General features: G+C 42.7%; 1 protein-coding gene across 1 annotated transcript in view; it reads left to right on the top strand.

The window, feature by feature from the left end:
- Positions 1 to 22,337, top strand: part of COL5A2 (collagen type V alpha 2 chain) — a 260,308-nt gene that overhangs the window by 212,629 nt on the left and 25,342 nt on the right. The window contains exons 49-53 of the mRNA XM_044302642.1: positions 478 to 531; positions 653 to 760; positions 1,201 to 1,489; positions 10,175 to 10,365; positions 10,689 to 10,928. Coding sequence (XP_044158577.1) covers positions 478 to 531; positions 653 to 760; positions 1,201 to 1,489; positions 10,175 to 10,365; positions 10,689 to 10,928 — 882 coding nt within the window. The remainder of the gene's footprint in view (positions 1 to 477; positions 532 to 652; positions 761 to 1,200; positions 1,490 to 10,174; positions 10,366 to 10,688; positions 10,929 to 22,337) is intronic.

Raw genomic sequence — 22,337 nt, 5'->3', positions numbered from 1 at the left:
CAGTGCTTTTGCACCTGCGCAAGAAGAAGGGTTAGGTTTTAATAGCAAGACGGGCAAGATTGCCAGCATGAAGGCTCAGTCAGTGACACGCCCCACTGACTCCACTAGCACTGTGTTCATGCTATAAAGTACTTTTCAGAGTTTATTTTTTAACACAAAAACACAAGTTAGACAATTCAGGTAGACCAGTTTCTGAACGTTGGCAGGGTAACCAGTGTGAGGATGTGAATAGTTCAATATGCCTATTCTGGTGACAGGCTCCCTTTAATGTACAGTAGCTATTACAGTATGACGTGGTCAGTTATAATGCATGGTAATCCTGACACAATGCAATGCTAACTCGTATATAAAATCTAAATTTGTATGCATTATCTGTTAAACAAAAATAAATAAATAAATTAAAATGCATATTAGTACAACCATAGCATTTCAGATGTTTTATCTGTTGTTTCTTATGTGCCTGTTTCACCTTTGCAGGGTCCTATTGGTGAACAAGGAGCAACTGGACTTCCTGGACCTTTTGGTCCCAGAGTAAGATTTATCTTATATTTCCCACATTTACTATATATTGTTCTTTATTTAAAGTCATTTGCTGGTACAACAAGTATAATTTGGAATAATTACAACACAGTTTATCATTTTACATGTGTAGGGCCCTCCAGGTCCAGTTGGACCTCCTGGTAGGGAAGGTAATCAAGGAGCTAATGGACCAATTGGACCTCCTGGTGTTCGAGGGACTTCTGGAGAAGTAGGCCCAGAGGTAATAATTATAGTGCTAATCATATATAGGGGCTTTCCAGTTTTATTAAAGAAAAAAAATGATTAGAAAGGGTTAAAACCCCATCTGCAAGACCTCCACCTCTGCCGCTTCAGCGCTGCTCCAGTCCCGCTGTTCTCCATTTCCTATCTTGGCTCTACACATCAGGAATACAAAGAAAGACACAGTCAGACAATTACTGAGCACGGCTTGCCAGGCACTTCTGGTGTATAAAGCTACAGAAGGAAGTATGGAGCAGGGAGGATTGAAGCAATGTTGGAATAGCAATGGTAGGGGGTTTACAGAGGTAAGTAATACTTCTTTTTCATTCTTAACCCTTTCTGACCTGTTAAAATATCAGCTTCATGAAAAACCATTTAATTCCTTATGCAAGAGTTCATAAGCATAAATTAATACATGCCAAAAAATTGCTTTATGCTTAGGGACCTCCTGGTGATGCTGGCCCACCTGGTCCTCCTGGTCCTCCAGGACTTCTCACAGCTGCTCTAGATGATTTAATGGGGGGCTACGATGATACTGTGCCAGATCCACTTCCAGAATTTACTGATGATGAAGCTGTTGATGATGCTAAAAAGAATGATCCGGGGGTTCAAGCAACCCTGAAATCCCTCAGTAGCCAAATTGAAACAATGCGCAGTCCTGATGGCTCCAAGAAGAATCCAGCACGTACATGTGATGATTTAAAACTTTGTCATCCAACAAAGAAAAGTGGTAAGAATCTTATTAATGCTAATAAGTTTCTGTTTAGTTCATTTTTAAAATGCACACTGTACCTGTATAGACTTGCTCTGGTGATGAACAAGTAGTTACGTTTGGACCTGTCAGGAGCCTAATACCCCATTTTAGTTTACCTGTACACAACCTTTAAAGGGGTTGTCCAACAAACATATGTATATTGAGTTAATTTATTTTATCACACAAACCAATTTTTCATTTCCAGCCAAATTCTCCTGAGTATTGCTGTTATATTCTTGCAATGGCACTCTCTCTTTTTTAAATTTCCCTCTTAGAATGTCCACCTAATGAGTCCAGTGCTGCTGGTCACACATGCTCAGTAGCTCGGTCCCACTGTCTAAATCTTCTTACAGGTGGTGGGATAATCGCTACAAATATATAGGCCATCCTTTTAATACATTTGGAGCATCTTTGGAACATCTTGGAATGTTTTAAAGACAGAAAATTAAACTAATGCCTGGTATGAACAAAATCATGGGGGGATTAGGAATTTAAAGTAGCCGTGGAAAAACATAGAAGTGTTTTACACAGAACCTTGTTGTGCAAGGAGCCAAACTAGTAGAAGGCATGACCAAGACAAGTAAGCAGGGTGAACAAACCATTAGACTTGGTCATAATGCTGGCTGGTGAGACCAACACAAACAATGAGTCTTTTCACTAAGCAGGCTAAATATACAAGTAAGCAAGGCATTGCACTAGACAAGGCCAAAACAATAGAACTGTAGAGGATGCAGACAAGCCAGTAGGTCAGCAAGTGCTTCAGTTATGTCTGTAGGCAAAGCTAATGAAACTTTAATCCCTTAGGCCTCTTTCACACGGGTGAGTTTTCAGCGAGGGTGCAATGCGTGAGGTGAACCCATTGCACCCGCACTGAATCCGGACCCATTAATTTCTATGGGGCTGTTCACATGAGCAGTGATTTTCACGCATCACTTGTGCGTGAAAATCACAGCATTCTATATATTGTGCGGATGCGGTGCGATTTTCACGCATGGTTGCTAGGAGATGATCAGGATGGGGACCCGATCATTATTATTTTCCCTCATAACATGGTTATAAGGGAAAATAATAGCATTCTTAATACAGAATGCTTAGTAAAATACGGATGGAGAGGTTAAAAAAATAAAATAAAAATTTAACTCACCTCATCCACTTGTTCGCACGGCTTCTCTTCTGTCTTCTTCTTTGATGACCTGAGAGGAAAATGACCTTTGGTGACGTCACTGCACTCATCACATGGTCCATCACATGATCCATCACCATGTGCATTTGTTTAATTTGGAGATAAAAAAAATCAATTACAAACTTTAATACTTTCATGATTTATTAGTCCTAGTGTTGGTCGAGCACCAAAGTGCTCGGGTGCTCAAGTAGAACACCAAGTAGAACACGGGATATTCGGGTGCTCTACAAAGTACCCGAGCACAATGGAAGTCAATGGGAGAACCTGAGCATTAAACCAGATACCCCCTGGTCTGAAGGGGTTCACAGGAAAAGGTCAGAAATTGATGGAAACACCACTGAGATGGTTCAGGAACAGCATGGGGAGGATGTCTGGATGCATCTTGGACTCCCAGGTCGCTGCTGGGAACGATGTTGTCCGAGAAGTACGCCACTTTTACAGACTGACAATAATACACACAAAACCGAAGAGAAAATCGATTTTTGAGGAAAAATTGTTAGGAAACATTCTTTCCTGTATATTTACTTGTATATAAAGTGCAAGTGCTGCCAAAAATTACAAGGAAGAGCCACTATGATACAACCTGTATATCACATAAAGGAGGGTCTAATTTACATTGTGGTACAATTGTTCAGGTAGTGGAACTCCTACACTAATAAAGCCTATGCAATAAGTGCCAAAAATTCTGCCAAAAATTACAAGGAAGAGGCACTCCAATACACCCTTTGTTACACATAAAGGAGGGCATCATACACACCCTTGAAAAATTATGATTGATGGCCTGCTGGTGACCCTCAAAAACTACTGGAGCAAGGTTTTGCTGATCTGACCGTCTGGGGCGAGGGCCTGCTGCTGAGCTCTCCCTTTAAAACATTAATGGCGAGTGCCTGCTGCTGATCTGACCTTCTAAAACATTAGGGACGAGGGCCTGCTGCTGATAGAAAAGGGAGATTGAACCATGTACCCTTTTTAGTGGTGGAAGGGGTGCATGGGAATACAGTGTATTCAATACATCATAAAAGCCACATTTAGAGTGCCTTTATGTTCAGCTGCTTACCTAATTTTTATAATAGTCAACCGGTCAGCATTTTCAGTTTACAGGCGGATGTGCTTATCAGTTAATAATGTCACTGTCACCAGCAGCTAATACAAAATTACACTGAATTAATGTCACTGATATTTAAGATGGGCAAACATTACACAGGAGGTGTAGCGCAGGTAATGTCGCTGCCACCAGCAGCAAAAAAAATGGACTGAATGTCACTGATATTTCAGATACGCAAAAGTTATACAGGAGATGAAGAGGAGGTAATGTAACTGTCCGCAGCGGACACCGTCTACGGAAATAGTACACTGGATGTCACAGATATGTTTAGGCTGCACACACATTACACAGGAGATGCAGCGCAGATAATGTCGCTGTCTGCAGTGGCCAAACAATTGCAAGCTATTTAGCGCAGGTTTCAGCCGAACGCCGCGATGTGCCGAGCATCGCGATGCTCAAGTAATATTTGTGTTCGTCAGAGAATGCTCTCCCAACACTAATTAGTCCCACAAAGAGATTTTACAATCAATACTTTCATCGCTCAAATAATACACTGTACTATTTAAGATTTAAGGTTGTGTCGTATAACGTGAAGATCTTCTCTCACATTACCCAAACCCTTTCCTTTCTAATAACATGTGAGTGTTCCAATATTTTCTCACTGGTTGGGGTGTATTTAAAGTGGTGGCAGGTCTTTGAACTTTTTTGTAATCTTGAGAGTGCACATTTTTGTCTATTATTTTATTTTTTGTATTATGTGCTATATATATTTTAATAGGGTGTCTGGTTTATGTATGTTGATTTTATCTATTATATATTTCTATGATTCGTGTTTTTGTATAATATGTGATAATATATTACATAGTACATAACATAGTAACATAGTACATAAGGTCTAAAAAAGACATTTGTCCATCCAGTTCGGCCTGTCATCCTGCAAGTTGATCCAGAGGATGGCAAAAACCTGTGAGGTAGAAGCCAATTTTCCCCATAAAAAATTCCTTCCCGACTCCAATCAGGCAATCAGACTAACTCCCTGGATCAATGACCCCTCTCTAGTAGCTATAGCCTGTAATATTATTACGCTCCAGAAATACATCCAGGCCCCTCTTGAATTCCTTTATTGTACTCACCATCACCACCTCCTCAGGCAGAGAGTTCCATAGTCTCACTGCTCTTACCGTAAAGAATCCTTTTCTATGTTTGTGTACAAACCTTCTTTCCTCCAGACGCAGAGGATGTCCCCTCGTCACAGTCACAGTCCTGGGAATGAATAGATGATGGGAGAGATCTCTGTACTGACCCCTGATATATTTATACATATTAATTAGATCTCCCCTCAGTCGTCTTTTTTCTAAAGTGAATAAGGCCTCATGCACAAGACAGTATTTTTTCACGGTCCGCAAAAACGGGGTTCGTAGGTTTGTGATCCGTGACTGTTTTTTCGTCCGTGGGTCTTCCTTGATTTTTGGAGGATCCACGGACATGAAAAAAAAGTCGTTTTGGTGTCCGCCTGGCCGTGCGGAGCCAAACGGATCCGTCCTGAATTACAATGCAAGTCAATGGGGACGGATCCGTTTGACGTTGACACAATATGGTGACATTTCAAACGGATCCGTCCCAATTGACTTTCAATGTAAAGTCTGGAGTTCTTTTATACCATCGGATTGGAGTTTTCTCCAATCCGATGGTATATTTTAACTTGAAGCGTCCCCATCACCATGGGAACACCTCTATGTTAGAATATACTGTCGGATATGAGCTACATCGTGAAACTCAGATCCGACAGTATATTCTAACACAGAGGCGTTCCCATGGTGATGGGGACGCTTCAGGTTAGACTATACAAAAAAACTGTGTACATGACTGCCCCCTGCTGCCTGGCAAGTGCTGCCAGGCAGCAGGGGGCAGACCCCCCCCCTGTTTTTAACTCATTGGTGGCCAGTGCCCCCCCCTCCCTCCCCAGTAGTTAACTCGTTGGTGGCAGTGTGCGCCCCCCCTCCCTCCCTCTATTGTATTAATAGCATTGGTGGCAGTGTGCGCCCCCCCTCCCTCCCTCTATTGTAATAATAGCATTGGTGGCAGTGTGCGCCCCCTCTCTCCCTCCCTCTATTGTAACAATAGCATTGGTGGCAGTGTGCGCCCCCCCCCTCCCTCCCTCTATTGTAATAATAGCATTGGTGGCAGTGTGAGGCCTCCCCTCTCCCCCCTCCCGATCATTGGTGGCAGCGGAGTAGAAGCATCATACTTACCTGGCTGCTGTGATCTCTGTGTCCGGTCGGGAGCTCCTCCTACTGGTAAGTGACAGGTCTGTGCGGTGCATTGCTGTCACTTACCAGTAGGAGGAGCTCCCGGCCGGACGCAGACATCGCAGCAGCCAGCAGGTAAGTATTAATCTTCTACTATTGCTAAGGCTAAGTAACCATGGCAACCAGGACTGCAGTAGTGTCCTCGTTGCCATGGTTACAGATCGGAGCCCCAGCGATTAAACTGGGACTCCGATCGGAACTCCGCTGCCACCAATGATCTGGAGGGGGGGAGAGGTGAGGCCGCACATTGCCACCAATGTATTAAAACAATAGAGGGAGGAAGGGGGGGCGCACACTGCCACCAATGTATTAAAACAATAGAGGGAGGAAGGGGGGGCGCACACTGCTACCGATGTTAATGCAATAGAGGGAGGGAGGGGGGGCCGCACACTGTGCCACCAATGCTATTATTACAATAGAGGGAGGGAGGAGGGGGCGGGGGGGTGGGGGGCGCACACTGTGCCACCAATGTTATCATTACAATAGAGGGAGGGAGGGGGGGCGCACTGACCACCAATGAAATTTAAACTGGGGAGGGAGGGGTTAATTGTACGGATCACGGCCCCCTATAAGAGATCGGGTGCTGCCAGGCAGCAGGGGGCAGTCATGTACACAGTTCGTTGTATATTCTAACTAGAAGCGTCCCCATCACCATGGGAACGCCTCTGTGTTAGAATATACTGTCGGATCTGAGTTTTCGCTATGAAAAAGCTTTTATGCAGACGGATCTTCGGATCCGTCTGTATGAAAGTACTCTACGGCCACGGATCACGGACACGGATGCCAATCTTGTGTGCATCCGTGTTCTTTCACGGACCCATTGAGTTGAATGGGTCCGTGAACCGTTGTCCGTCAAAAAAATAGGACAGGTCATATTTTTTTGACGGACAGGATACACGGATCACGGCCTCGGCTGCAAAACGGTGCATTTTCTGATTTTTCCACGAACCCATTGAAAGTCAATGGGTCCGCGAAAAAAAACAGAAAACGGCACAACGGCCACGGATGCACACAATGGTCGTGTGCATGAGGCCTAACCCTAATTTTGATAATCTTTCAGGGTACTGTAGTTGCCCCATTCCAGTTATTACTTTAGTTGCCCTCCTCTGGACCCTCTCCAGCTCTGCTATGTCTGCCTTGTCTATGTCTGCCTTTAGTTTATTTATATTTATTTTTATTCTATATAGTTATATATTAATCATGTTGATCATTGATGTATAATATAATATATATAGAGAAAGCTTTGTGTGTACTAGTGTTTCTTCTCTTGCTTGGGATGTGGGTGTGCGGTGCCGCGCTCGGCACCTTCCGTCTGTGTGTCTCCAACCTTTGTTATGTGTTTGTGGGCGTGGCGGAGTGACGCTGGTCAGGATGGAGGCGGAGCATGTGCACTCGCGCATCGCGTGGCCATTACATACCCAGGTGATTGAAATAATGTTTTTAAACTCAAGCATCCTATTGGTGGGTATAGGACTAAATACCTGATCCTATAGTGATGGCGTTACCCCCGGACGAAGGCACTCTGAAACGCGCATTGGGGTAGCGCCATCCTTGTGTACACACTTAGCTTGTCTTTTCCTTGTCATTGTCTCCTTAGAGTTTTGGCTAAGATTTTTGCAGGATTGGTCCGTATACTGTATATTATCAGTTTGCCAATATCCTTATATTATGCACTGTTGATGACTCTCGAAACTATTGACTCACCCCATTGTTACTTTTTACTTTTATAGTATACTACTTTCATACCCATATATATATATATATATATATATATATATCTTAATTTATTTTCAATTTTGATACATTTTTGTGGTGTGTGTACTGTCAGGATGGTGTCTGTTCAGCTATTTCCCACTTTTTAATTGTATATTTTGTTATATACTATATACGATTCAAAAAATATAATATTCTTTATGGGTACTATGTGAGCTCCATTTTTTTTTCAGAACTTTTTGCTTTGTAGAGTACTTGTACCCTTACCCTTTATCTACTTTCAGTAAAGCTGGATTCTATGTTTAAGGTCTCATGCACACAAACGTATTTTCTTTCCGTGTCCATTCCGTTTTTTTGGTGGACCGTATGCGGAACCATTAATTTCAATGAGTCCGCAAAAAACGGCAGTTACTCCGTGGGCATTTCATTTCCGCAAAAAAATAGAATATGTCCTATTATTGCCGCATTATGAATAAGGATAGTACTGTTCTATTAGCTGTTCCGTTTTGCAAAATACGCAGTGCACACAGATGTCGTCTGTATTTTTTGTGGATGAGTTTTTGGCGGACTGCAAAATACTTTCACTCGAGCGAGTTTTCTGCGCCGGCGCAATGCGTGATGCAAATGCATTACGCCCGCACTGAATCCGGACCCATTCATTTCAATGGGTCTGTGTACATGAGCGTTAGTTTTCACGCATCACTTGTGCGTTGCATGAAAATCGCAGCATGTTCTATATTCTGCGTTTTTCACGCAGCCCTGGCCCTATAGATGTGAATGGGGCTTCGGGAAAAATGCATCGCATCCGCAAGCAAGTGCGGATGCAATGCATTTTTCACTGATGATTGCTAAGAGATGTTATTTGTAAACCTTCAGTTTTTATCATGCACGTGGAAAATGCATCAATGCGCATTTCACCAGAGCAAAAAAACTTAACCACTGAACGCAATCGCAGACAAAACTGAATGAACTTGCTTGCGAAATGGTGCAAGTTTTCCTGAACGCACCCTGAACACATCCGGACCTAATCCGTATCGTTCGTGTGCAAGAGGCCTTAGTGTTCCTAGGAATGCTCTTTCCCAGAAAGGGATTGTTCACACAAACATATGGGTTCCATTCCGCAATTTCAGTCCGCAATGCATGGAGAACGTTCGTGAGGCCTCCCGGACGGATCCAGACCTATTCAACTTGAATTGGTCTGCATTAGTGTTGATTGAGCACCAAAGTGCTCGGATGCTCTGCCAAGCACCTGAGCACAATGGCAGTCAAAGGGAGAACCCAAGCATTAAACCAGGCACCCCCTGCTCTGAAGATGGGAGTGTGTATGGTTTACAGAAAAATGTTAGAAATTGATGGAAACAACACCAAAATGGTTTGGAAACAGCTTGGGGAGGACATCTGGATGCATCTTGGACTCCTATTACCTATGACATACAATAGACAACCACACAAAGGCTATATGCCAAAAGCCAGGTATGTGCAAGCCAACAATCTATCCATGAGACAGCTACAGTCAGCACACCTTACAATGGCAGCCTTGTGCACTATGAGACATTCAAAACCAGCTCTCATCTGACTGAGAGGCAGTAACCCTCAAAGTTGCTTCATAACTGTTGGATGGCTTGGGTGGACCTGCACACCTAGATCATTATCATTAGGGTGACAAAAAGTTTTCTGATTGTCCTAACATAATATTCAATAACCTTTCTTTACAGTTTTGTCATGTAAACTCATTTGCATAAACATGGGCATATGGGAAAGACATGCAAATGAGCAGAATCTGCCTTGTTTTTCAGCTTAAAAACCATTTGCATGGAAAATTCAAGATAAAAATTTGCGATTACAATATTAGTGATCTACACTACTCATGAACAGCGCCATCTATTGGATTCATAGTCTTGTCATAAAATTATGAAACCAATAGATGGTGCTGTTCATGAGTCATGAACAGCGCCATCTATTGGATTCATAGTCTTTTCATGAATCCAATAAATGGCGCTGTTTATATGTAGTGTTGATCGCAAATTTTCCATGCAAATGGTACTTCCGTTCCACACCGCTCCAGATTTGCGGACCCATTCAAGTCAATGGGTCCGCATCTGTTATGCGGAATGCATACGGAACGGTGTCCAGCATATGCGGTCCGCAATACGCAACGGAACCCATACGTTCATGTGAGCAAGCCCTAACTGCCCCAATAGTTGGCCTGTGTCAAGAGGACTTTAGTTATGGGACCTCTTTATTTTGAATAACACTTTACCTTCTTTTATCCTATCAGCTGTGAATACTTTGTATCTTTGCTTCATAAATATAATCTTTAAAATCAAATGTTATGGAACTTACCCATAATTTAGGAAATGCAAGCTTGTTCATTTTATATTATGCTGATAATATTTAATCTGTGTTCACAGGAGAATATTGGATAGATCCAAATCAAGGATGTTCAGAAGATGCCATTAAGGTTTACTGTAATATGGAAACTGGAGAGACCTGCATATCTGCAAATCCTTCCAAAATACCTATTAAGACTTGGTGGACTGGCAAAAGTGGAGATAATTTCAAGCCCATATTTTATGGTGTGGATATGAACAGAGGATCTCAGGTACATAATTGAATAATGTATTTTATTATTATGCTAGCAGATGATGTCAGCATATATTTTGGATCAATAACTGGGATCCCAATGAACCTCAAAATGATAGAGCCACAGTGCTGCATCCCCTTCACAGTTCTCTTGTGCACAATGACATACCATTATAAGATGAGAATAATCCTTTCCTATATAATAGGGTAACTCATAAAGTAATTCTCATGTTATATCTGCATTGCCTTTTTTGTCAATAAATTAATTGTGATTGATTTGTAATGACATTTTATAACCAGAAACTAGTGTACAGATTTGTTTTATTTTTTTATTTTTTTTAGTTTGTCTATGGAGAAAGTGATTCGCCTAATACAGCTGTGACTCAAATGACCTTTTTGCGTCTTCTGTCAAAAGAAGCTTCACAAAATATTACCTATTACTGTAAAAATACAGTGGGATTCTTAGATGAAAAAAATCACAATTTAAAAAAAGCTGTAATACTCAAAGGTGCTAATGATCTTGACATTAGAGCAGAAGGAAACAGCCGCTTCAGATACACTGTTTTAGAAGACACTTGTTCGGTAAGTGAATGCATGCAATATTATAATCCCAATTCATAAGAAAATATTAAGAATAATGAAAAGAAGTTATATTAGAATATATGTAATAGATACTATATATATATATATATATATATATATATATATATATATATATAGTGACATTTATAACAATGCCATTCCCTTAGTAAGAAGAATAAGAGGAATAGACTGATAATCACCAAATCTTTTTTTCATGTTTCCTGCTTTTGTTAGCCATCCCAAACTTTGCACATGGAGAATGTGCTGAGCTGTAAGCAGGGCAGGTGTCAGTACCTAGCAAGGTCATTCAGATGGCAGGGACCTCTCCTGCTCTATGCTTAGAATTTTTATATTTGTATCCCGTATAGTTTCTTCTGCAAAGAATATTGGTGGTGGGTACCCCACGGTACTGACAGTGCACCTGTGTATTATGACAGTTTGCACCTGTGTATTATTCTGCCTTTTTTTGCTAGGTCTCCTCTGGGTCTCAACCTTAGCTGCTAGTGAGAGGCCAAAACACTAAGGCCCCTTTCACACGGACGGATTTCCGCGCGGGTGCAATGCGTGAGGTGAACACATTGCACCCGCACTGAATCCGGACCCATTCATTTCTATGGGGCTGTGCAGATGAGCAGCGATTTTCACGCATCACTTGTGCGTTGCGTGAAAATCGCAGCATGCTCCCCTTTGTGCGTTTTCCAAGCAACACAGGCCCCATAGAAGTAAATGGGGCTGCGTGAAAATCGCAAGCATCCGCAAGCAAGTGCGGATGCGGTGCGATTTTCACGCACGGTTGCTAGGAGACGATCGGGATGGGGACACGATCATTATTATTTTCCCTTATAACATGGTTATAAGGGAAAATGATAGCATTATTAATACAGAATGCATAGTACAATAGGGCTGGAGGGGAAAAAATAAAAATAATATAACTCACCTTAATCCACTTGTTTGCGCAGCCCGGCTTCTTTTCTGTCTTCATCTTTGCTGTGCAGGAAAAGGACCTGTGATGATGTCACTATGCTCATCACATGGTCCGTCACACGATCCATCACCATGGTAAAAGATCGTGTGATGGACCATGTGATGAGCACAGTGGCGTCATCAAAGGTCCTTTTCCTGTGCACAGCAAAGATGAAGACAGAAGAGAAGCCGGGCTGCGCAAACAAGTGGATTAAGGTGACTTAAATTTTATTTTATTTTTTTAACCCCTCCAGCCCTATTGTACTATGCATTCTGTATTAAGAATGCTATTATTTTCCCTTATAACTATGTTATAAGGGAAAATAATAAAATCTACATAACACCTAACCCAAACCCGAACTTCATTACAATGTTTTGCACTAGCGCGGAAAAATCACGCATTTTGCCACAACGCACCCGCCTCTTATCCGGGCCAATAACATGAAGCCCGTGTGAAAGAGGCCTAAGGCTAACTTTAAAGGGCTTGTCCACGTTATTTATATTGATAACCTATCCTATCCCTGGACCAGCACCGATCAGCTGTGTGAACAAAAGCAACGCTTGTATGAATGCTGCCTTCTATTCACTGTTTACCTACTCGCCATCGCTACCATAGTGGTGAGCAGGTATAATAGCAACTACACCATTCCATTCACTTCAGTGGGACAGCTCTTTCCTATTCACTATCCCATACAAGTGAATTAGAAGGAATGGTTAGCAATATAAATAAAGCAGACAACACCTTTAAATGTGATGTATTTTCATTGTGGAACAATCCACTGCAGAAATTTACACAATGTTTTACTACGGGGAAAATAATTCCCAATACATACATAGAGTCAATTTCTATGCTTCATTTTTTCGCAATGGAAAAGCTTCCTGCAGAATATATGCCACAAAATCCACAGCATGAAAATCCGTATATAAATTCTAGTGTTTTTGCTGAGGAGCAAAAACACTAGAATTTATATGCGGATTTTCATGCCAGTTGCGGATCCAGCTTTAGAGTGAGCCACAGTGTGCACTATTGTCTATGAGAGCACTTTCTATGCCTAAAAACCCAAACTATATTACTCGTCACTTACATTTATATAATATGCTGGTATATAAAGATATATCTCTATATCCCAGTACATTATAGGTATAGGTAGAAACAAATGATACAAAAAGGTTATTTCATTCATTATTTTAAAGAAACATCACCAATTTGTTAATAACAAAGACATATTTGATTTAAAAACTTTAACAACCAATACAATTCAGTGTGCACATTAGTTATGGTCCTTAGTAAATGGTGTAATAAAAAATTGTGCAATAATTTTTTTTCTGAATTTAACCTATACGTTAATGTAAGGCCTCATACACACGGCCGTTGTTTGGGTCCGCCTCCGAGCTGCCGTTTTGGCAGCTCGGATGTGGACCCATTCACTTCAATGGGGCCGCAAAAGATGCGGACAGCACTCCATGTGTTGTCCGCATCCGTTGCTCCGTTCCGCAGCCCCGCTAAAAAAATATAACATGTCCTATTCTTGTCCGCGCTTTGCGGGCAAGAATAGGCATTTATATTGACGGCTTCCGTTTTTTTGTGGATCCGCGGTTTGCGGGCCGCAAAAAAACGGCACGGTCATGTGCATGAGGCCTAAATTGAATGTTAAAGGGAACCTGTCACCGAGATTTTGGGTATAAAGCTGAGGACATGGGTTGCTAGATGGCCGCTAGCAAATCCGCAATACCCAGTCCCCATAGCTCTGTGTGCTTTTATTGTGTAAAGAAACTGATTTGATACATATGCAAATTAACCTGAGATGAGTCCTGTCCCTGAGATGAGTTCAGGGACAGGACTCATCTCAGATTAATTTGCATATGTATAAAATCTTTTTTTTTATACAATTAAAGCACACAGAGCTATGGGGACTGGGTACTGCGGATGTGCTAGCGGCCATCTAGCAACCTATGTCCTCATCTCTATACATAAAATCCCGGTGACAGGTTTCCTTTAATGTATGAGTAAGGTAAAATGTTACCTAAAAAGCTCAAAAGAAACAAAACCACAAATAGCTAGGCTGGAGTACAAAAAAAAAAAAAAAAAGTTATGGCAATAAACATGGAATGGCAAAGACAAAAAAAAGTCAATCTACTATACCCACAAAAAGAGAAAATCATGGATCACACATCCACATGCTATGCATTGATCTATTGTTGCTTCTCAACATAATTATGTGTTCTTGCATAGCAAGACCACATACTATTATCTCACATATATATTATTATTATGTGTTCTTGCATAGCAAGACCACATACTATTATCTCACATATATATTATTATTATTATTATGTGTTCTTGCATAGCAAGACCACATACTGTTATCTCACATATATATTATTATGTGTTCTTGCATAGCAAGACCACATACTATTATCTCACATATATATTATTATTATGTGTTCTTGCATAGCAAGACCACATACTATTATCTCACATATATATTATTATGTGTTCTTGCATAGCAAGACCACATAATGTTATCTCACATATATATTATTATTCTTATTCTTCTTATTCTTATTATAGCCAAATTTGCCACCCTAACTCCTCCCACAGTTTTTACACTACATAGACAAAAATTTACCAAAACGTGCAGATTGTGCCCGATCGGATTGCTATTACTTTGTGGAGCGATCCCACCCCCGGGGCCCCCGTGGCGGGCCCCGGAAGCCCCCTTTTTTCCCATAGACTTTGACAGGGTAAATTTTCAAATCGCTCCCACTCGCCAGGCTTTGACGCTAAAGTCACCAAACTTGGGTCACTTAGTCATGGAGTCAACCCGAAAACTTTGGGCACATTTCGGGGACCCCAAAAAGTGGGCGGGGCCACACAGAACCAATCAAAATCTCCCCATTGACTTTAATGAGACCTTCAAATTGCTACTTCTCCCACATTTTTAGGAGTACAAATTCCAAACTTTGCAGACTTGGTCGGCACCCACCCGAGTACCTTGCTTTTGCTTTGTTACCCGATCCCACCCTCCGGGCCCCTGGGACAGGGCCCCCAAAATCCACGTTTTTCCCATTGACTTTGACAGGGACAATTTTCAAATCTCTCCCAGTCGCACAGATTTTAAACTAAAGTCACCAAACTTGGGTCACTTAGTCATGGGGTCAACCTGAAAATTTCTGTCACATTTTGGGGGACATTAAAAAGTGGGCGGAGCTACAAACCACCAATCAGATTTTCCCTATTGACTTCAATGAGAAACTTTTAAATTGCTGTCATTCTCACAGTATTTAAGCCAGAATACCCAAACTAGGCACCGTAGGTCATTGGGTGACTGGGGTCAAAAAAAATTAAAAAGTGGGCGGGGTCTACAACGGCCAATCAAATTTCAGCCATTTGTTTAAATGGGAAAAATTCAAACTGCCGCTGCTCTTAGACTGTTAATGGCAGGGTTCCCGAAACTTGGCACAGTTGGTCACTGGAGGACTGTGCCAATGTATATCTCATTTTGGGGATGCTAAAAAGTGGGCGGAGCCACAAACAACCAATCAGATTTTCCCTATTGACTTCAATAAGAAACCTTTAAACAGCTGTCATTCTCACAGCACCCAAACTCGGCAGGGTGGGTCAGTGTGAGACAAAGGTCAAAATTTATAAAAGTGGGCGGAGTCTACACTCCACCCAGTTACTCCGCCCACTCCAGTTGTAAGCTACTGGTGGAGGCAAGAACACATCACACAATTTCCCCAGAAATTGTACCTTTTCTAGTTATTATGTGTTCTTGCATAGCAAGACCACATAATGTTATCTCACATATATATTATTATTCTTATTCTTCTTATTCTTATTATAGCCAAATTTGCCACCCTAACTCCTCCCACAGTTTTTACACTACATAGACAAAAATTTACCAAAACGTGCAGATTGTGCCCGATCGGATTGCTATTACTTTGTGGAGCGATCCCACCCCCGGGGCCCCCGTGGCGGGCCCCGGAAGCCCCCTTTTTTCCCATAGACTTTGACAGGGTAAATTTTCAAATCGCTCCCACTCGCCAGGCTTTGACGCTAAAGTCACCAAACTTGGGTCACTTAGTCATGGAGTCAACCCGAAAACTTTGGGCACATTTCGGGGACCCCAAAAAGTGGGCGGGGCCACACAGAACCAATCAAAATCTCCCCATTGATTTTAATGAGACCTTCAAATTGCTACTTCTCCCACATTTTTAGGAGTACAAATTCCAAACTTTGCAGACTTGGTCGGCACCCACCCGAGTACCTTGCTTTTGCTTTGTTACCCGATCCCACCCTCCGGGCCCCTGGGACAGGGCCCCCAAAATCCACGTTTTTCCCATTGACTTTGACAGGGACAATTTTCAAATCTCTCCCAGTCGCACAGATTTTAAACTAAAGTCACCAAACTTGGGTCACTTAGTCATGGGGTCAACCTGAAAATTTCTGTCACATTTTGGGGGACATTAAAAAGTGGGCGGAGCTACAAACCACCAATCAGATTTTCCCTATTGACTTCAATGAGAAACTTTTAAATTGCTGTCATTCTCACAGTATTTAAGCCAGAATACCCAAACTAGGCACCGTAGGTCATTGGGTGACTGGGGTCAAAAAAAATTAAAAAGTGGGCGGGGTCTACAACGGCCAATCAAATTTCAGCCATTTGTTTAAATGGGAAAAATTCAAACTGCCGCTGCTCTTAGACTGTTAATGGCAGGGTTCCCGAAACTTGGCACAGTTGGTCACTGGAGGACTGTGCCAATGTATATCTCATTTTGGGGATGCTAAAAAGTGGGCGGAGCCACAAACAACCAATCAGATTTTCCCTATTGACTTCAATAAGAAACCTTTAAACAGCTGTCATTCTCACAGCACCCAAACTCGGCAGGGTGGGTCAGTGTGAGACAAAGGTCAAAATTTATAAAAGTGGGCGGAGTCTACACTCCACCCAGTTACTCCGCCCACTCCAGTTGTAAGCTACTGGTGGAGGCAAGAACACATCACACAATTTCCCCAGAAATTGTACCTTTTCTAGTTATTATTATTATTATTATAGCCAAATTTGCCACCCTAACTCCTCCCACAGTTTTTACACTACATAGACAAAAATTTACCAAAACGTGCAGATTGTACCCGATCGGATTGCTATTACTTTGTGGAGCGATCCCACCCCCGGGGCCCCCGTGGCGGGCCCCGGAAGCCCCCTTTTTTCCCATAGACTTTGACAGGGTAAATTTTCAAATCGCTCCCACTCGCCAGGCTTTGACGCTAAAGTCACCAAACTTGGGTCACTTAGTCATGGAGTCAACCCGAAAATTTTGGGCACATTTCGGGGACCCCAAAAAGTGGGCGGGGCCATACAGAACCAATCAAAATCTCCCCATTGACTTTAATGAGAACTTCAAATTGCTCTTCCTCCCACATTTTTAGGAGTACAAATTCCAGACTTTGCAGACTTGGTCGGCACCCACCCGAGTACCTTGCTTTTGCTTTGTTACCCGATCCCACCCTCCGGGCCCCTGGGACAGGGCCCCCAAAAGCCACGTTTTTCCCATTGACTTTGACAGGGACAATTTTCAAATCTCTCCCAGTCGCACAGATTTTAAACTAAAGTCACCAAACTTGGGTCACTTAGTCATGGGGTCAACCTGAAAATTTCTGTCACATTTTGGGGGACATTAAAAAGTGGGCGGAGCTACAAACCACCAATCAGATTTTCCCTATTGACTTCAATGAGAAACTTTTAAATTGCTGTCATTCTCACAGTATTTAAGCCAGAATACCCAAACTAGGCACCGTAGGTCATTGGGTGACTGGGGTCAAAAAAAATTTAAAAGTGGGCGGGGTCTACAACGGCCAATCAAATTTCAGCCATTTGTTTAAATGGGAAAAATTCAAACTGCCGCTGCTCTTAGACTGTTAATGGCAGGGTTCCCGAAACTTGGCACAGTTGGTCACTGGAGGACTGTGCCAATGTATATCTCATTTTGGGGATGCTAAAAAGTGGGCGGAGCCACAAACAACCAATCAGATTTTCCCTATTGACTTCTATAAGAAACCTTTAAACAGCTGTCATTCTCACAGCACCCAAACTCGGCAGGGTGGGTCAGTGTGAGACAAAGGTCAAAATTTATAAAAGTGGGCGGAGTCTACACTCCACCCAGTTACTCCGCCCACTCCAGTTGTAAGCTACTGGTGGAGGCAAGAACACATCACACAATTTCCCCAGAAATTGTACCTTTTCTAGTTATGTGTTCTTGCATAGCAAGACCACATATTGTTATCTCACATATATATTATTATTATGTGTTCTTGCATAGCAAGACCACATACTATTATCTCACATATATATTATTATTATTATTATTATTATAGCCAAATTTGCCACCCTAACTCCTCCTACAGTTTTTACACTACATAGACAAAAATTTACCAAAACGTGCAGATTGTACCCGATCGGATTGCTATTACTTTGTGGAGCGATCCCACCCCCGGGGCCCCCGTGGCGGGCCCCGGAAGCCCCCTTTTTTCCCATAGACTTTGACAGGGTAAATTTTCAAATCGCTCCCACTCGCCAGGCTTTGACGCTAAAGTCACCAAACTTGGGTCACTTAGTCATGGAGTCAACCCGAAAACTTTGGGCACATTTCGGGGACCCCAAAAAGTGGGCGGGGCCACACAGAACCAATCAAAATCTCCCCATTGACTTTAATGAGAACTTCAAATTGCTACTCCTCCCACATTTTTAGGAGTACAAATTCCAGACTTTGCAGACTTGGTCGGCACCCACCCGAGTACCTTGCTTTTGCTTTGTTACCCGATCCCACCCTCCGGGCCCCTGGGACAGGGCCCCCAAAATCCATGTTTTTCCCATTGACTTTGACAGGGACAATTTTCAAATCGCTCCCAGTCGCACAGATTTTAAACTAAAGTCACCAAACTTGGGTCACTTAGTCATGGGGTCAACGCGCAATTTGTTAGCACATTTCGGAGACCCGAAAATGTGGGCGGGGCCACACAGAACCAATCAAATTCTCCCCATTGACTACAATGAGACGTTCAAATTGCTACTCCTCCCACAGATTTAGGAGTATAAATACCGAACTTTGCACTCTTGGTCGGCACATACCCGAGTATCTTGCTTGTGCTTTGTTAACCGATCCCACCCTCCGGGCCCCTGGGACAGGGCCCCCAAAATCCACGTTTTTCCCATTGACTTTGACAGGGACAATTTTCAAATCTCTCCCAGTCGCACAGATTTTAAACTAAAGTCACCAAACTTGGGTCACTTAGTCATGGGGTCAACCTGAAAATTTCTGTCACATTTTGGGGGACATTAAAAAGTGGGCGGAGCTACAAACCACCAATCAGATTTTCCCTATTGACTTCAATGAGAAACTTTTAAATTGCTGTCATTCTCACAGTATTTAAGCCAGAATACCCAAACTAGGCACCGTAGGTCATTGGGTGACTGGGGTCAAAAAAAATTTAAAAAGTGGGCGGGGTCTACAACGGCCAATCAAATTTCAGCCATTTGTTTAAATGGGAAAAATTCAAACTGCCGCTGCTCTTAGACTGTTAATGGCAGGGTTCCTGAAACTTGGCACAGTTGGTCACTGGAGGACTGTGCCAATGTATATCTCATTTTGGGGATGCTAAAAAGTGGGCGGAGCCACAAACAACCAATCAGATTTTCCCTATTGACTTCAATAAGAAACCTTTAAACAGCTGTCATTCTCACAGCACCCAAACTCGGCAGGGTGGGTCAGTGTGAGACAAAGGTCAAAATTTATAAAAGTGGGCGGAGTCTACACTCCACCCAGTTACTCCGCCCACTCCAGTTGTAAGCTACTGGTGGAGGCAAGAACACATCACACAATTTCCCCAGAAATTGTACCTTTTCTAGTTATTCTTATTCTTCTTATTCTTATTATAGCCAAATTTGCCACCCTAACTCCTCCCACAGTTTTTACACTACATAGACAAAAATTTACCAAAACGTGCAGATTGTACCCGATCGGATTGCTATTACTTTGTGGAGCGATCCCACCCCCGGGGCCCCCGTGGCGGGCCCCGGAAGCCCCCTTTTTTCCCATAGACTTTGACAGGGTAAATTTTCAAATCGCTCCCACTCGCCAGGCTTTGACGCTAAAGTCACCAAACTTGGGTCACTTAGTCATGGAGTCAACCCGAAAATTTTGGGCACATTTCGGGGACCCCAAAAAGTGGGCGGGGCCATACAGAACCAATCAAAATCTCCCCATTGACTTTAATGAGAACTTCAAATTGCTACTCCTCCCACATTTTTAGGAGTACAAATTCCAGACTTTGCAGACTTGGTCGGCACCCACCCGAGTACCTTGCTTTTGCTTTGTTACCCGATCCCACCCTCCGGGCCCCTGGGACAGGGCCCCCAAAAGCCACGTTTTTCCCATTGACTTTGACAGGGACAATTTTCAAATCTCTCCCAGTCGCACAGATTTTAAACTAAAGTCACCAAACTTGGGTCACTTAGTCATGGGGTCAACCTGAAAATTTCTGTCACATTTTGGGGGACATTAAAAAGTGGGCGGAGCTACAAACCACCAATCAGATTTTCCCTATTGACTTCAATGAGAAACTTTTAAATTGCTGTCATTCTCACAGTATTTAAGCCAGAATACCCAAACTAGGCACCGTAGGTCATTGGGTGACTGGGGTCAAAAAAAATTTAAAAGTGGGCGGGGTCTACAACGGCCAATCAAATTTCAGCCATTTGTTTAAATGGGAAAAATTCAAACTGCCGCTGCTCTTAGACTGTTAATGGCAGGGTTCCCGAAACTTGGCACAGTTGGTCACTGGAGGACTGTGCCAATGTATATCTCATTTTGGGGATGCTAAAAAGTGGGCGGAGCCACAAACAACCAATCAGATTTTCCCTATTGACTTCTATAAGAAACCTTTAAACAGCTGTCATTCTCACAGCACCCAAACTCGGCAGGGTGGGTCAGTGTGAGACAAAGGTCAAAATTTATAAAAGTGGGCGGAGTCTACACTCCACCCAGTTACTCCGCCCACTCCAGTTGTAAGCTACTGGTGGAGGCAAGAACACATCACACAATTTCCCCAGAAATTGTACCTTTTCTAGTTATGTGTTCTTGCATAGCAAGACCACATATTGTTATCTCACATATATATTATTATGTGTTCTTGCATAGCAAGACCACATATTGTTATCTCACATATATATTATTATTATTCTTATTCTTCTTATTCTTATTATAGCCAAATTTGCCACCCTAACTCCTCCCACAGTTTTTACACTACATAGACAAAAATTTACCAAAACGTGCAGATTGTACCCGATCGGATTGCTATTACTTTGTGGAGCGATCCCACCCCCGGGGCCCCCGTGGCGGGCCCCGGAAGCCCCCTTTTTTCCCATAGACTTTGACAGGGTACATTTTCAAATCGCTCCCACTCGCCAGGCTTTGACGCTAAAGTCACCAAACTTGGGTCACTTAGTCATGGAGTCAACCCGAAAATTTTGGGCACATTTCGGGGACCCCAAAAAGTGGGCGGGGCCACACAGAACCAATCAAAATCTCCCCATTGACTTTAATGAGACCTTCAAATTGCTACTTCTCCCACATTTTTAGGAGTACAAATTCCAAACTTTGCAGACTTGGTCGGCACCCACCCAAGTACCTTGCTTTTGCTTTGTTACCCGATCCCACCCTCCGGGCCCCTGGGACAGGGCCCCCAAAATCCACGTTTTTCCCATTGACTTTGACAGGGACAATTTTCAAATCTCTCCCAGTCGCACAGATATTTAAACTAAGTCACCAAACTTGGGTCACTTAGTCATGGGGTCAACCTGAAAATTTCTGTCACATTTTGGGGGACATTAAAAAGTGGGCGGAGCTACAAACCACCAATCAGATTTTCCCTATTGACTTCAATGAGAAACTTTTAAATTGCTGTCATTCTCACAGTATTTAAGCCAGAATACCCAAACTAGGCACCGTAGGTCATTGGGTGACTGGGGTAAAAAAAAATTAAAAAGTGGGCGGGGTCTACAACGGCCAATCAAATTTCAGCCATTTGTTTAAATGGGAAAAATTCAAACTGCCGCTGCTCTTAGACTGTTAATGGCAGGGTTCCGAAACTTGGCACAGTTGGTCACTGGAGGACTGTGCCAATGTATATCTCATTTTGGGGATGCTAAAAAGTGGGCGGAGCCACAAACAACCAATCAGATTTTCCCTATTGACTTCAATAAGAAACCTTTAAACAGCTGTCATTCTCACAGCACCCAAACTCGGCAGGGTGGGTCAGTGTGAGACAAAGGTCAAAATTTATAAAAGTGGGCGGAGTCTACACTCCACCCAGTTACTCCGCCCACTCCAGTTGTAAGCTACTGGTGGAGGCAAGAACACATCACACAATTTCCCCAGAAATTG

Source organism: Bufo gargarizans, chromosome 8, assembly GCF_014858855.1.
Source record: "Bufo gargarizans isolate SCDJY-AF-19 chromosome 8, ASM1485885v1, whole genome shotgun sequence".
In the NCBI taxonomy this organism is placed as follows: Eukaryota; Metazoa; Chordata; class Amphibia; order Anura; family Bufonidae; genus Bufo; species Bufo gargarizans.
Note: the sequence above shows the minus strand (reverse complement) of the source record. Positions and strands in the feature narration are given on the sequence as shown.